Genomic DNA, 16352 nt, shown 5'->3' on the forward strand with positions numbered 1-16352 from the left:
ACACACGCAGGCAACAAGCAACATGAATTCGACTGGGACAACACTACTATCATAGGGCAAGCCAGACAGAGAACAGCCAGGGGAATTCCTAAAGGCATGACATTCATCCACAAACTCCATCAACAAACACATCGACCTGGACCCAATATACCAACCACTACAGCGGACAGCTGAAACTGACAACCGGAAGCGGCAGAGACAGACCACTATAAACACCGGAGGAAACATCAAAGAAGCGCTTCGCAGGAGGTTCCCAAGCACTGATGATGTCGCCTAGCCAGGGGACGAAAAGTTTGCAACAAAAACTTCCAGCTCGGCGAACAGAACCACAACACCTCTAACAGTTTACCCACCATTGACTCAAGGCTCACCAGTCTATAGATCCCTGGCTTTTCTGTGGCAAAGAATTCCAAAGAGACTCAACCTTCGGAGAAGAAATTCCTCCTCATCTCCGTCTTACATTGACAGCCCTTTGATCCTAGACTCTCTATGACAGGAAACATTCTCAGCATTAACCATTTCAAGCCCCTTAAGGTTCAATGCTATATGCTTCAATGAGATCACCTCTCGTTCTTCAAAACTCCAGTGGGTACAGTTCCAATCTGTGTAGCCTTCACTCATAGACAATCCCTTCATTCAAAAGGATCATTCTAGTAATTTTATCGACAGATTGCCTCCAGTGAAATAATGTCTTTCCTTAAAAAAGGGAACCAAAACTGCTCAGAGCTTCACATTTGGTCTCACAAACACCTTGTGTAGTTCCAGTAAAATCTCTCTACTTATATTCCAACTTCCCCGGAAATAAGGACCAGCATTCCATTAGCTTTCTCTGCTTTCAGCACAAGTATTCCCAAGTCCCTTTGTTTTTCACCTTTTCACAGATTTGCTCCATTTAAATGGCACCGTTCTTTTGTTCTCGCTTCTAAAATGAACAATTTCACATTTTCGTACATTATGCGCCATTTACCAAGTTTTTGCCCACATAACTTACCAACTGCTAGTATCCCTCTTGTAATATGTCTTTCTATCCGTTTTTTTGTTGTTGTCAGCAAATTTGGCTATAGTACATTCACTTCCTTCCTCCAAGTCATTAATATTGTAAACAGATGCATTCCTAGCACTGATGCCTGTGCAGCCCCACTGGTATAGGTCGAAAACCTGGAAAAGAACCTCTTATTTCCACTTGCTGTTTCCTGCCCATTAACCAATATGCTATCTCTAACACCATAGGCTCTTACAACTTATCTTTTTGTGAAGTATCTTGTTGAACGGCTTTTGGAATTAAAAATACAACACATCTACTAGTTCTCCTCTAACCATTCTGGTCGAGAGACTCAAAAAATAAAGGTTAATAAATTAAACATACACTATTTCCTTTTCATGAAGCCACCTGGCTCTGCTTGTGTTATGATTTTCCAAATGCTGTATTACTCCCTTAATAGTTGAGTCCAATACTTTCCAATAATCAGCAAACAGATGCCTGCTTTTTGCCTGCCTCTCTCCCTTTTGAATATCGGTGGCACATTGGCAGTTTTCCAATTCTCTGGTAGTTCCCCAGAATCCAATGATTTTTCAACACCAATGCATCCTCAACGCCATAACTACCACTTCTACATCCTAGGATGCAAATCATCAGCGCCACTAGATTTATCTGCCTTTACTCCCTTAGAAGGTAGAGGCAGTACAATGTGGATAAATAGTAGGAAAATCAATTGCAGAATATTATTTAAATCATGACAGATTGGCAAAGGTAAATATCTAAAGCCGCCTGAATGTCCTGTATAAAAAATCACTGAAAGCAAGCATATAAAAAAAAGGTACAGCGAACAACTAGGAAAGCACATGCATCTATTCCAAGAGGGTTTAAGTACAGGAGCAATGACAACTTACTTCCACTGTACAGGGTTTTGGTGAGACAACACTTGTCTATGTGTAGTTTTGGTCTCCGCATCTATTAGTGGGCGGCACGGTGGCACAGTGGTTAGCACTGCTGCCTCACAGCGCCTGAGACCCGGGTTCAATTCCCGCCTCAGGCGACTGACTGTGTGGAGTTTGCATGTTCTCCACGTGTCTGCGTGGGTTTCCTCCGGGTGCTCCGGTTTCCTCCCACAGTCCAAAGATGTGCAGGTCAGGTGAATTGGCCATGCTAAATTGTCCGTAGTGTTAGGTAAGGGGTAAATGTAGGGGTATGGGTGGGTTGCGCTTCGGCGGGTCGGTGTGGACTTGTTGGGCCGAAGGGCCTGTTTCCACACTGTAATGTAATGTAATCTAATCTAAAATATATACTTGCCATTGTGGAAGAGCAGTGAAGATTCACCAGACTGATAACTGGGAAGGCATTTTATCACATGCAGAGAGATTGGATCGACAGGGACAGTATTCACCGGAATTTTAAATTAAAATACTAACAGGGCTCAACAGTTTGGATGCAGGGATGATGTTACCACAGGTTAGGGAAGGCAGAACAAGGAGTCACCGTCTCAGTGTATACAGTAGATCACTTTGAACGAAGGAGGAGGAGAAATTGCTACACTCACTGTCGTGAGCTCATGAAATTTTCTACTCCAGAAGTATGTGGTAACCAAGTCACTGAATTCATTTAAGTAGATTGATTTTGGAAACTAGAAATCTCAAGGGGTGAGAGTAGAGAGTGACAATATGACAGTGAGATACAGGATCATCATATTGATCGGTAGAGTTAGCCCCTATTTTCTATGTTTCTTTCACAATACAGAAAAAATTTATAGTAATCACCTCAGAATGGATTAATTCATTTACATATGGCTCAAAAGTAAAAACAGACATAACTTGGTGATTGATACACTTAGGGCAAGCAGTAAAATGGTCACACAGATGATGCATGCTGGACTGTTAAAACACTGCATACTGCAACAGTAACATTTGATTGTGAAAACTCCCAAAGTGTAGAGTTTTAATCTTTTCATCAAGACAGAAGAATGGTATGTAGTAGCTAATTCAGCCCTCAAGTCTCCTCCACCACTCTAATATCATAGTTGATCCAATTCTGGCCTCAATTCCACTTTGTCTGTCTCCATAAACCCCTACCCAACAAGCATGAAAATATTTACTGACCCAGTCCCCATTCTTTGCAGAAAATAATTCTACAAAATATGCATCAGTGAGCACTTTGCAATTAAGATTAAACAGTGTTTATTTGAGACTGCCATTTTTCAATCAATTGTTACAGTCAGTTTTAAAATATGAAATCTTGTCATGCTTTGACCTATAAACTCAGAGTTCTAAACTCCTATTTTAAAAAGTTATAAAGACTCTACTGGAATTGTAATGGTCATTTTCACATATCTTTTCCAATGTAGAGATACATTTGCAGAAGTAGGCTCCCAAACACTTCCTTCTAGCTCAAAGAGTGCGGCACGGTACAGGAGTCATTCTTTCACTCAACCACAAGAAGAAAAAAAGGATAAAGTGCACTTTATTTTAAAACAGAACATACCTGAATCCAATTTTATGGCATGCAACAGCTTTTCATTAGCTCTTTTCCTCAGTTCCTGAGAAGGAATACAGGCCAGGGCTTTTCTTTGCAATGTAGTGTCCTCATACATTAAGACGTCCTGAAAATGTGTTTGTAAAGTTGCCAAGAAACTCCTTGATGATGGCTTTAGGGATACAAGTAACGTTTTTTAAAAATTCATCTTGTATTCAAAATGCTATCAAACATGCAAATTAACTAATTTTAAATTACTTTGTACACATTTTTCACTTTTTTATTTTGAGTTTTGTCAAACACCCATCTTTTCAGACTTGCCATAATCATTGAGATAGCACTGATGTCACAAATGGCATCCTCTACAGCGGAGTATAGTATACTATTCTTCCATCCCTTTCTCTCTATAACTTTTGATAACCATCTTTCAAGAGATATCAGTCACCACAGCAATGGGGTGCACTGACTTAAGAGGTCTAGATCAATAGTCACTAAGAAAATACATAATGAAAGTGAATACATAATGAAAGTGAGACTTAGCAGAGCAATTTCATAGATTTTACTTTACAGATTATTTACAAAGCATTCAGTTTTGCTAAATGACTCCTCAACTAGTGATTTTAAGTTATTCCATTAGTTTGTTCTAAACTATTCTAGCCATGTTTAATAATTTTGTTTAAAAATCTTACCACAGTCACTGGCCTCAATAGCTGAGTAGGAATTTCATTAAAAAATGGCACAGCACGGAAGGAGGCTCCAGGCTCTCTCAGCTGGGCTTGGGCAGCTGCAGAAAGTGGTTGCGATATAGATTTATCGACAGTTGTCCTACGATTTCTTTCAGCAGCAATTAAGTCTCTTACTTTTTGCAGCTTTTCCACTGAACCATTTTTAGGAAAGACAAGATGGGTTTCCTCCTGCAGATTGAAAGATCATAAATAAATTTAATTTATAGCATGTTTCATAAGAATTCATTTTTTTGTTAAATGACAAATATTGTCATATACTAACTTACACAATTTGGATATTTATTCAAACCAATTAAGAATACACAAGCACATAAAACAGTTCCCCACTTCCCCTTGAAGATTATCCCTAACGAAAACAAATATCAGTCAATGTATTGGACAGTAACTAATTACGGATTTTAAAAACTTGCAATTTCAAAGTCATTCTCATTCCTTACAAAAATCTTCTATCACATTAATATATTTATTCTGAATAAAAGAACATTATATTCAAAAGCACAATGCATAACGTATTTATGTTTTTGTCTTCTGTTAGAGTTTTGCAGTCTATTCCTGTCAGTTCACTTGCTACTGTGACTATACCATGACTAGTCCAATTTAAGTCACTTTCAAATTCAAGTTTCAAATGCTTTGTTCAGAACTGTACAAAGACTGATGCAGAAAGATCATGTGAAGAAGCCTCAGACATGCTGTACTCTGTCCTTCGTTACCATTTGTTAATGTGCGAGTAGGTCTAGACCAAAATGCAAATAAAGTCAGAGCTGTACAGCACAGAAACCAACCCTTCGATCGGACTCATCAAAGCCAACCAGACGTCCTAAATTAATCTAGCCTTACTTGCCAACATTTGCCCTCTTAAACCTTCCTACTCATGTATCCATCCAGATGCTTTGTATTGTGTTGTATTACAATTATATTGTAATTGTACCAGCCTCCACCACTTCCTTTGACAGCTCATCCTGCATGAACCACCCTCTTAAAAAGTTGCCCCACAGGTCCCTTTTAAATCTTTCCCCTCACCTTAAACCTATGCCCTCTAGTTTTAGATTCCCTTACTCTGGGAAAAAGACCTTGGCTAATCACCCTATCCGTGCCCCTCATTTTATAAACCTCCATAAGATCAAATCTCAGCCTCAGGCACTCCAGAGAGAATTGCTGCAGCCTATCCCACCTTTCCTTGTAGCTCAAACCCACCAACCCTGGCAACATCTCTGTATATCTTTTCTGAACCCTTTCAAGTTTCACAACATCTTTCCTGATGAAGGGCTTTTGCCCGAAACGTCGATTTTGCCTGTCCTCGGATGCTGCCTGAATTGCTGTGCTCTTCCAGCACCACTGATCCAGAATCTTTCCTATAGCAGGGACACCAGAACTGCATGCAGTATTCCAAAATTGGCCTAACCAATGTCCTTGTTATAGAGAATGAAAAATTGAAATCACAGGTGCAATCTGAAATAACTCCACAGCAGCTGGTATGCTGCCACCAAGTCACCCTTTATTAACATGAGAAAAGTCCTTGACAGTGAGCCAGCTCCCTCAGTGACAGAATGTCTGATAATCCTCTTTATCTGTCAGCTAGGGATTCCCGACTGCGGCTGCTAATCTGGTCCAATCAGGAAGCTTATTCTAGGAGGTCCACCTGGCTGACTTTGTTACAATCACTACATCCCTCCCCAAGTTAGGGGACACTGGCCCAGTTCTTTTTTTTTTGTAGCTCCTGCTGGGGCTTTTACGCAATAAGTCAGGTTCCTCTGACACGGGCGGCATGTAATGCATAATCAGTCACCTCCACACCCACAGCATCTCAGAAATTCATTCTCTTCTTCAGGCTGCAAAAGGCAATGGAAAGGGAGTACCCACTGGTTCCGCCAGCTTTTGAATGTTCCGAGGAGCTCGGCATGTTTTGCTCCTGCTTTGTTTGCAGCTTTCATGTGGTCCACATGCTTTTTCAGGATCACCACACCTACGTCACTGGACCAGACCTCACATCAACAATGCCTCCACCATGCAGGGCCATTCCCGTGGTTCCCTTACCAAACGTCATCCCCTGAAGAAAACTCATTCTCTCGCTTACCAGTGTCTTGTGTCTGGCATTGACACTCCTGTATTGCATAAGATTTGTCTTTCAATGTTTGACAAGTGAACTCTATGCACGTCCAGCCACTTTGAGTGAGCATCCACAATGACTAAGAACATTGAGCCCATGAGAGGACCTACAGAGTCCAGGGTTTACCTGACCATTTCCACCAATGTGGAGGAGCTGCTGGTAGTAATTTTTAAATCTTTGTTGGCACTCTGGACACTGCATCATCAACATAGCTATAATGGAGTCCAACTGAGGCCACAAGATAACTTCTCGCCAACATCTTACTTTGGAAAACCTTTGATGACCCTGATGGAGCTCAGCCAATATTTGGCAGTGTCCTTTGCTCAGGGCAATCAGTCTTGCTTCCCATAATAACATGGCACCGTCAATTGTGATCTGGTCTCTCTGGGTCCAAAAACACTTCAATTCTGGTTGTAATGGTCTTTTGGTTACCTCCATCACCACCAGTTGATTCAGTTTTACCATGACAAGATCTTTCTGCATCCAAAGTCTGATATTGTCAGCTGTGACTGGAAAGGTGTCCAGAAAATGTAAAACCATTACGGACTCTTTTGGTGGCAGTACCACTGATGTATCTGGTAGCAGGAGGCAGCCAAATACGTTCGCTTTGTTACTTGGCCCCCTGGACAGCATTCCAACTTGTAATTGTACGTGCTTAGTGTTAGAGCCCATTGCTGAATTTGGCCTGAAGCTATGAGCAATGAGCAGGACTGCATTCTCCTCTTTAGAGTCAGAGATATAAAACATGGAAACAGACCCCTCAGAACAACTCTTCCATTTCAACCAGTTGTCCTATGTAAATCTAGTTCCATTTGGCCCATATCTCTCTAAGGCCTTCCTAATCATATATCCATTCAGATGGGCAAGTAGACATGGAAGGGGTTTGTGGTCCATTATTATTACAAGTTTACACCCACAAAGGTATTGGTGGAACTTCCTAACTCTATATACGATCACCAAATCTTCCATCTCTACCTGAGCGTATTTATGCTCTGTATTAGTCAAAATCCAGAATGGATACGCTATTTGGCGTTCCTCTCCATTAGACCACCTATGAGCTAATGCTACCTCTATGTCATTCAAGGAGGCATTGCATGTCAAAACTAGATCTTGCTTGCAATCATAGAGTGCCAACATCTTAGAGGATGCAAGCTGTTTATTTACTACCCTGAAAGTGATGTAACCATTTCCAAGACTGACCTTTATTTTTAAAGAATTGATACAAAGGTGCAGGACGAAGGCCAGGTTATGTATAACCTTTGTAATAATTCACTAATCCAAGGAAAGACCTAAGCTCTGGTACAAACGTGGGAGCCAGGACATCTTTGATCACCCTCACTATCTTCCAATGGATATAACCCAGTTTTGTCGACTCTGCAGCCCAAATAGGTCACTTGGGGTGCCTGGAACAAACTTTTTCCTTCTCAGTCACACACCCACCTGGGAGAAACATCAAAGGGCTATGTCCAAGTTCTCCTTATTGGTATTCCCTGCTATTAGCTTGTCATCCAGATAACTGGTGACCTGTGGTAGTCCTTGTAAAATGTTCTCCATCTGTTGAAATATTGCACAGGCTGACAATATCCCAAATGGCTGACTCATATTGGTACAAACTCTTATGGGTATTAATTGTAACATGCTTCTGGGAATCCTCATCTGACCACAATTGCAACACGCATGGTTCATGCTGAGCTTCGTGAAGGACAGCCTCGCACGAGCTCTGCATATAAATCCTCTACTTAAGGAATTGCGCATTTATCCCATCACAAAAAGCAAATTACCATTTGTTTAAAATTCCCACAAAGGCAAATTGGTACCAGCAGTGCTGCTCATTCTGCAAACAGAACTAGATTCCTAACACCTTCACTTTCTAGCTTTCTGATTTCTGTCAGTACCTTACCCAAAAGGCAAATGGCACTGAATGGGCCTTACAGAATCATGGAATTATTTCCTGGTCAAAATACAAGGTGGCCTTGGCTCCTTTGATAGTCCCTAGACCTTCTTGAAAAACTTTCGGATATTCAACTAAGACTTCACTCCAGCAGCCATTTTCTAATCGAAAAACGCTGAGCCAATGAAGATTAATCTTTCTCAACCAATTTCACCTCATCAAGCTTGGACCCGAGCCTTTTATTACAGTGGTAACAGAACCAGTTGTTTCTCAGAGACCAGTTGTAAAGGTTTCCCGGTACAGATTATTAGTCTAGCTAAAATTTTGCTCAAACTAAATGGTTGGAATCCAGAGTGAGTTTTGTTAAAGACTGGTTCTGCAATCACTGAAACAGCCCTACCAGTATCGACCTCCATTAGAACTAGGTGACCATTTAACCAGATGTTTATTGTGACTGGTTCTGACTTGGATGTTACTCAACAATTTAATTGTTCTAAATCAGATGTATGTGCACTTTCCAGGGTATGCACTCTCCTGGATACAAGTCTACAAGTTCTCTATCTCATTTTAGGTCTCTTGGAGCTTTTTAGCTGCCTCGAGCCCACATACTAGCAGCAACTACAATGGCTTATAGCCCAGATCCTGAAGAAAATTTTAAAATATTCCACATCTCAGTTACATCATCTTGACCTACTCCTGCTAGCTTAGTGTACTGCATCCTTAATAATACCTTTTATTTAAGAAATTATTAGCTTTAATTAAAAAGTATTACCGCACCTCTTGAAATCCCATTTCAAAGAGACACTCAACAGCTCCCTTAACGGGAAGCAGTCTGTTTGAAAAAGTTTGATTCCCAATCTTAATTGATTTGTACTTGTCTTCATTCGGGTTCCTGTTAAAGAGAGAGAGTATCATGTGACAAGCTACAGGAAGTATTGAATATGTACATTCCTAATTTGAATAATGAATTATTTTTCCAAAGTGATCAAATATCACTTATTCTCCTTTTGTGGAGAATGTTCCATGGCATTTGGTGCCAGAATGTGTCATATTTATCCAATAACCAGCTTCCTTTTAAAGGCTACTGCTCAGGTCCAGTATTCCCTGTGGGAATATTACCAATGTCTTAGCTCAGAAATGGTTATCATTTATTTTGACAATTTCTCTAGACTGATAGTAGTCTGCCTTCTTTTGGCAAGAGTATCTCCCCCACCCCCTCCCCGTAGAAGGGGGCAGCAGGAATCAATTTCTGCATTGTCTTGCATTTTGTTTTCAAGTCTTGTGTCAACTGTGATTCCTTGACGTTTTATGAAAGTACATCATTTGGAATGTGGTGGATGCAACAAACTGGCTCTTTTGTGGTGTGGCTCACTGTAAACTGGATAATATGCTGTTTGAAAAAATGCCTTGAAATGCATAATGCATTAGATAATTCATAAGAAAGACAAAATATCTAATGGGAAGGGAGACTTTTAGCAATTTGGTTTCACTTGCTCTCTCAAATTGGCCAGAAAAACTGTAATGAGCCTTCAAGGCAGAGATATGTTAGGTACTAACCAAGCGGCTTCCTATAAAGATGAAAGATGGGGCATCTAAAGTTATTGCTATCTGGATGATAAAAGAAATAGTGGTTAAAAGGGAAAGGTTTATGACAAATGCCAGCTAGGAAATAAAATTAAAATGAGATGAATATGGGCAGTAGAAGGGAAAAATCAAAAAAATCTAAGAATGGCAAAATAGATGAAAAGGTTAGCAATTAACAAATTAAATTTTAAAAAATTGTATCAACATACTACTATGATCCTAGCTGAAGGTTATACTGGATAAAACAGATCCAAGAATGAAATTTGGCTTGAAAGATCAAAAGGTTTATTTTTGCAGTATATTACCATGGCGCAGTCACTTGAACATATTCACTCAAAGCCGTCAAGGTTCTTTTAATAAAAGAACTCAAACTTATTAAAACAAAATACCTATATAACAACTGATTTTAAAAGTTAACATAAACAGCAAAACAACATTTCAAAGTTTGCCAGCTATTATTTACAGATATTAACCGTTTAATATAACCCCTAGCCTAACTAATTTCTTAGCTAACTCACTCCCTCCAGTTCTGATGGCCTAGGGGCTTCCCTCCAGCTTCAATGGTAATACAGCTTGGAGACTTCACAAAATAAAAATCAATCATTCTGCTGTGATGAAACTGAAATCGGATACTTCTGAACTCAACTCAAACCCAAGCACTAGTTCTTCCGGATCAATTGTTTTTCTGCATATCATAAACTCATCAGTGTAGACACCTCAAAAAGTAACATTACTGGTATCGGGCTTGGCACTTACTAAGCCAGATGCTGCCTTAAAAATTCTACTTGGATCACTTTTGCAAATGACTTTGACTTCTCAAAAAAAAAACCCAGAACTGAAACCCAAATCCATTTGCCTCTACTTTAGGAATTCAAATTTCCAAATGGTAAATGTGCACAATATTTTTTTTAAAAAGCCAGTTGAAGAAATTATGAATTGGTTAAGGAGGGATAAAGTTGAAATGAGGCACACTCAAAAGAAAGGGATAACATTAAACTCGGAGTGAGAGGGCAGTCGAGATGCTGAATTAAGAAAACAAAAAGCTAAATAAGTTGGCAAAGTTACGGAGACAACAAAAGCTCTGATCACAATCAATTCCTCTTTGGATATGAAAGTACTGGCAGAAGGTTTAAATGTTATGACTGTCACCTCTTGGTTCAACAACATTTGGAGAGAAACCTAGTTATTGCGTCCGTGGTAGGAAAGCTAATTGAGGCAATTCTCAAGACAAAATCAAAGCTAACTAAACTGGACTGAGTTACTTGACGAACTAACAAAGGACTGATGAAGCTGATGTGACATATGAACTTTCAAAAAGGCATTTGATAAAGAATTATCTAATAGACCTGCTTGAAAAATATAACTACATGGAATAAAGGGACAATGAATAGAGGTTTGCTCATTGAGCTAGAAGGTTCATTTCCAGATTTTTGTCTCCCTACTAGGTAACACCTTCAGTTGGCGTCCAGGCAAAGCACTGTTGATAATTCCTTCTTTCTATTTATATGTTTGAGTTTCTTTGGGGCGATGTCATTTCCTGTGGTGATGCCATTTCCTGTTCTTTTTCTCAGGGGGTGGGAGATGGGGTCTAACTCGATGTTTTTGTTGATAGAGTTCCAGTTGGAATGTCATGCTTCTAGGAATTCTCGTGTATGTCTTTGTTTGGCTCGTCCTAAGATGCATGTGTTGTCCCAGTCGAAGTGGTGTCCTTCCTCATCCGTATGTAAGGAAACTAGTGGATAAGTGACTAGTTGATGTTCATGTACCCTGGTGGTTAGTTTTCTGCCTGTTTGTACAATGTAACGTTTGTTACCGTCTTTGCATGGTATTTTGTATGAACATCAACTAGCCACAAAACTACATGACCCTCTCTCACTAGTATCCTTACATACAGATAAGGAAGGACACCACTTCGATTGGGACTACACATCCATCCTAGGACAAGCCAAACAGAGACACGCACGAGAATTCCTCGAAGCATGGCATTTCAACCGGAACTCTATCAACAAACACATAAGAGTCAAACCCTATCTACCACCCCCTGAGAAAAAGAACAGGAAATAACATCACCACAGGAAATGAAGTCACCACAAGAAGTGACATCACCAACCCAAAGAAACCCAAACATCTAAATAGAAAGCAGGAATTAACAACAGAGCTTCGCCCACTGATGGTGTTACCCAGTATGGTGACAAAACATCTGGAAATGAACCTTCCAGCTCAGTGAGCAAACCTACATCCAGAATTTCAAACTGAGCTACAAATCTTCTCAAAACTCACAAACGGGACAATGATAACTTGGATATGAAATTGGTTAAGAGATAGCAGGCAAAGACTGAGTTACTTTTCTGATCGAAGGAACCATGCAGGAGGGCACCCAACCACTCACCTCTCCACACTAGGGTCAGTATTAGGACTGCCACTTTTTTGCGATTTGCATAAATAACAATTTTGATGTTTGCAATTGCTATATATGTGTCAGTGCAATATACAGTAAACAGTAGAGCCAGATTTTATGGGGACATTGACTGATGAAATGATCTCACCCAACTTAAAACCAGTAGGATGCACTTTGGCAGAAATGACCTGGACAGGTAGCATGATATAAATGATACGATTCTAAAGGATGCAGAAATTAGGATCTGCAGGTTCTCGGTGGCAGGAAAGGTCAATTAGGTAAATAAAGCATGGATGTTTGTTTTAATGAATAGTGAAAACGAATACAAAACTGAGGGAGGTTACTCTCAACCTTTACAAGTCTACAATTAGACCTCAGCTGCAGCACCACAAACTATTCCGGGAAATACACCTTAGGAAGAATGTCACAATCTTGGAGAGCCTCGCTCACAGGACGATTTCCACACTGTGGTCTCGACGATACGCAGGAATGCGAAGGCAAAATATCGGGGCGGCGGGGGTGGGGGTGTCTCCAAGCAGTCCTGGGCAGGAGGGATTTGAGCTGATTCCTGAGGAGACATCCCTTGGAACCCTCTCTAGAGTGTCCCCCCCTCGGTGTGCACGGCATAATGGGGGGCTTTCCGAGTTCTGATTACCGCCGCAGAAATGAACAAGCCTCCGAAACCAGAAGCGTGTGTCGAAAGACAGCCGAAATCTCCCACGTATTCAGCCCAGGACACAACATCCGAAACGCTTCATTCGAACCAGGAGGAATTTAGCAAAATCGGGGAGTGCATTGACCCACCCGGGGTTTGGGGGGGGAGGGGGGGGGAGGTCATCTATTTTACCCTTGAACCCAACTTTCCCATCGCCGAGGGCGATCTGAACGCCGTGACCTTTAGCTTTCCCCGCCCTTACCTCAGGATGTTATCAGCATATTTCAGCAGCAGCTCCGAAGCGTCCAGGAAGATGTGCTCGGGGTTCTGGCTGAGCTCGCTGACAGCCACCGACACCGACACCATGGCGCCCGCACCGAGGCCGGCCCAGGCTCCCAGCCGAGCCGGGCGCCTTCACTACTCCTCTTCCTCACGTATACTCACGACAGCGGACAACCCACAGCTCAAAAAAAACAAAAGACCGCCTCTCAGCAAAGGACCTCAAACAACCCGCACGTCGATTCGGACGCTACAAAATGATGACGCCGCAGTTCCCTTCCCCAGCGCCGCTCTTGCCCTCTGGGCGTTGACGCTCTTTGGTGTTGGCGGGCGGGGAAGGACCTCCAGCCCCACCCACTCCCTAACGTTCACGGCGCAGCGGCAGGTGGGTCACGCCTGCGCGTCAGGGAGCCGGCGGGTGAGTCTGTCTCCCAGTGTAATGTTACCTCCGCTTCTCTGTTCATGAGTCCTGCTTCTGAATGTTTCCAGTGTTTTGTTTTAGGGTGTTTATGTTTCCTTGAAAGGACGGTTCCCTCCCAGCCTTTCTTATTTTAGTAACTAAGAATGTTGGTGCTGACCCAACTCCGAGGAGATTGGGGGCCCAAGTGTTTCTGCTGTTTCCAGGTTTCTGCTGTTTCCAGGTTTCTGCTGTTTCCAGGTTTCTGCTGTTGTTAATTTGAAATCCACCATCTTACCTGGTTTTGACAACAGGTCACTGAGCGCTTTTTCTCTCCACGCGAGAAGATGCTGACTTGCTGAGCTTTTCCAATACTCCTGGGTCCTTTTGGAGCTTCCAATATTCTCCAATATATTGGTGGTCTTCCAAAAAAGTTCTCAGACTTCTTGTGAGCTTCTCTTTCCTGTTTAACAAGGATCATAGCAACACCTACCTGAGATCTGTTTCGGGTATAGAAAAGGAACAATTTACCGAGCAAATTAATTAATAAAATAATATATTGATTGTTTAAAAGTGTGTAATTCATAAAATGACCATTTAAACACTGCCTAGAAGATAAATAAGCCTTTTTTTTTGCCTTTTCACTTCACTTCAGAAGCAGAGCTAGAGAGAGATAGGCATGGTTCCAAATCCTGACCAATGAGGAAGGGAAGGAGACAGGGGATGACATTGGGACTTGTCATAGAGATGTACAGCATAGAAACAGACCATTTGATCCAACTCATTCATGCTGACCAGATATCCTAAATTAATCTAGTCACATTTGCCAACATTAGACCCATATTCATGTACCCATCCAGATGCCTTTTAAATGTAATTTTAGCAGCCTCCACCACTCCCTCAGTAGACAAACAAGAGGCTGGAAGAACACAGCAAGCTGGGCAGCATCAGGAGGTGGAGAAGTCAATTATACCTGAAACGTTGATTTCTCCCCTTCCTGATACTACCTAGCTTACTGTGTTCTTCCAGCCTCCTACTTTTCTACCTTGGATTCCATCATCTGCAGTTTTTTTGTCTCCACCAGTTCCTCTGACAGTTCATTCCATACATGCACCACCCTTTGCATGAAAATGTTATCCCTTAAGTTACTTTTAAATCTTTCCTCTCTCACATTACACCTGTGCCCTCTCTGATTTTGAGTTGATCTTGGGTGGCATGCACACCAGACTAACTTTGGTGGAATTCATAGGAAAGTGTGTTGGAAGTGGTTTGTCTTTTATCCTGTCCTGGTTTGGAGATGTGGTGTTGGACTGGAGTGTACGAAGTTAAAAATCACACAAAACCAGGTTATAATCCAACAGATTTATTTGGAAGCACTATTTTTCGGAGCCCTGCTGCTTCATCAGGTGGTTATCAACCACCTGATGAAGGAGCAGTGCTCTGAAAGCTAGTGCTTCCAAATAAACCTGTTGGACTATAACCTGGTGTTGTGTGATTTTTAACTTTGCAATCCTCTCCTGGTTTATTGTGTAAATAGACATTTGTGGAGTGAGGCGGAGGTTGGGTGTATGTGTCTGCAACGCGTATCCTCTGTCTTGTGTGTGTGTCTGGGCCACTCCCAGCCTCCAGTATTTTCTCTCTCTCTCATTCTCACGCACTTGCTGTCACTTTCTCACATACACCCGCCCCTCACTTGGACTTGGCGGGGGCGGGCAAAGCATCGCCTTGCTCTGATTTCTGATTGGGGACAAAGTCACACATGGAAGCAACTGGAAATAAAGCATCACACTGAACCATCTGAGGCAAAGTGTCTCACAAATTGTGATGACTGCAGGGAAAATCACCCTGGGTATATAAATTCAGATCCGAATTCAAACTGACGCTGCTCCTGCACAATAAATGGGAAAGGTGAAGGCTGGGATATTTGAACTATTTGAGGAAACTGTCTGGTCACCCTATTGATAGGCTCATGATGGTATCTCATGCATGGTATCTTCTCCCCCTCCTAGGTCTGTGCACATCTGGGAGTTGGTGTCTAATATTTCTGGTCTACAGCAGTGGCCACCTTATTGTGTAGTCAAACTGATGGGAGCAAATTTAAGAATACTTTACAGCTTGGTTACAAATTCACAACATAGATAATGATTCCTTAGTTGTAATTTTGCATTCAAGAAACACAATTAAAAGATGAAATAACAAATCACATTCTTACTATCAGCCTGTAGCTACTAAGTGGACAATTTGCTGCAAAGATTAGTTTTAATGAATAAATTTGAATAATCATTACATTTTGTTTAACTGAATCAGGATCAACCCTAAATAGCCATTCTGAATAATATCTATACGTATATTGTATTAAAATGTATTTTATTTATTTATATTACCAATCTAGTTAAAACTTTGTGTAAACTTTCCTCATTATAAATTCCTATATCCTTGTTTATTAATGAGAATTATTTTTGTAAATGTGTCATATTTAAATTATACCTTTCATACAATAGTGGCATTGTGGCCTCTCCATCATAAGAGACATAGAGACGTACAGCATGGAAACAGACCCTTCGGTCCAACCCGTCTATGCCGACCAGATATCCAAACTCAATCTAGTCCCACCTGCCAGCACCCGGCCCATATCCCTCCAAACCCTTCCTATTCATATACCCATCCAAATGCCTCTTAAATGTTGCAATTGTACCAACCTCCACCACATCCTCTGGCAGCTCATTCCATACACGTACCACCCTCTGCGTGAAAAAGTTGCCCCTTAGGTCTCTTTTATGTCTTTCCCCTCTCACCCTAAACCTATGCCCTCTAGTTCTGAACTCTCCG

General features: G+C 41.3%; 2 protein-coding genes across 4 annotated transcripts in view; one reads left to right on the forward strand and one right to left on the reverse strand.

The window, feature by feature from the left end:
* The window catches only part of ngly1 (N-glycanase 1), a 41056-nt gene extending 27644 nt beyond the window's left edge, over positions 1 to 13412 (reverse strand). The window contains exons 1-4 of the mRNA XM_043689464.1: positions 13110 to 13412; positions 8988 to 9102; positions 4156 to 4380; positions 3476 to 3638 (exon numbers count right to left, since the gene is read on the reverse strand). Coding sequence (XP_043545399.1) covers positions 3476 to 3638; positions 4156 to 4380; positions 8988 to 9102; positions 13110 to 13213 — 607 coding nt within the window. The 5' untranslated portion in view covers positions 13214 to 13412. The remainder of the gene's footprint in view (positions 1 to 3475; positions 3639 to 4155; positions 4381 to 8987; positions 9103 to 13109) is intronic.
* A 10-nt stretch (positions 13413 to 13422) lies between these two features.
* The window catches only part of oxsm (3-oxoacyl-ACP synthase, mitochondrial), a 26037-nt gene continuing 23107 nt past the window's right edge, over positions 13423 to 16352 (forward strand). Inside the window, exon 1 of one of the 3 annotated variants that reach the window (XM_043689467.1) lies at positions 13423 to 13511. The gene's annotated coding sequence lies outside the window, so the exon portion shown is untranslated. Of the gene's footprint in view, positions 13545 to 16352 lie in introns of all 3 variants that reach the window. The other 2 variants (XM_043689465.1, XM_043689466.1) reach the window with 2 other exon arrangements.

This window comes from Chiloscyllium plagiosum, chromosome 5 (assembly GCF_004010195.1).
Source record: "Chiloscyllium plagiosum isolate BGI_BamShark_2017 chromosome 5, ASM401019v2, whole genome shotgun sequence".
NCBI classification, from domain to species: Eukaryota; Metazoa; Chordata; class Chondrichthyes; order Orectolobiformes; family Hemiscylliidae; genus Chiloscyllium; species Chiloscyllium plagiosum.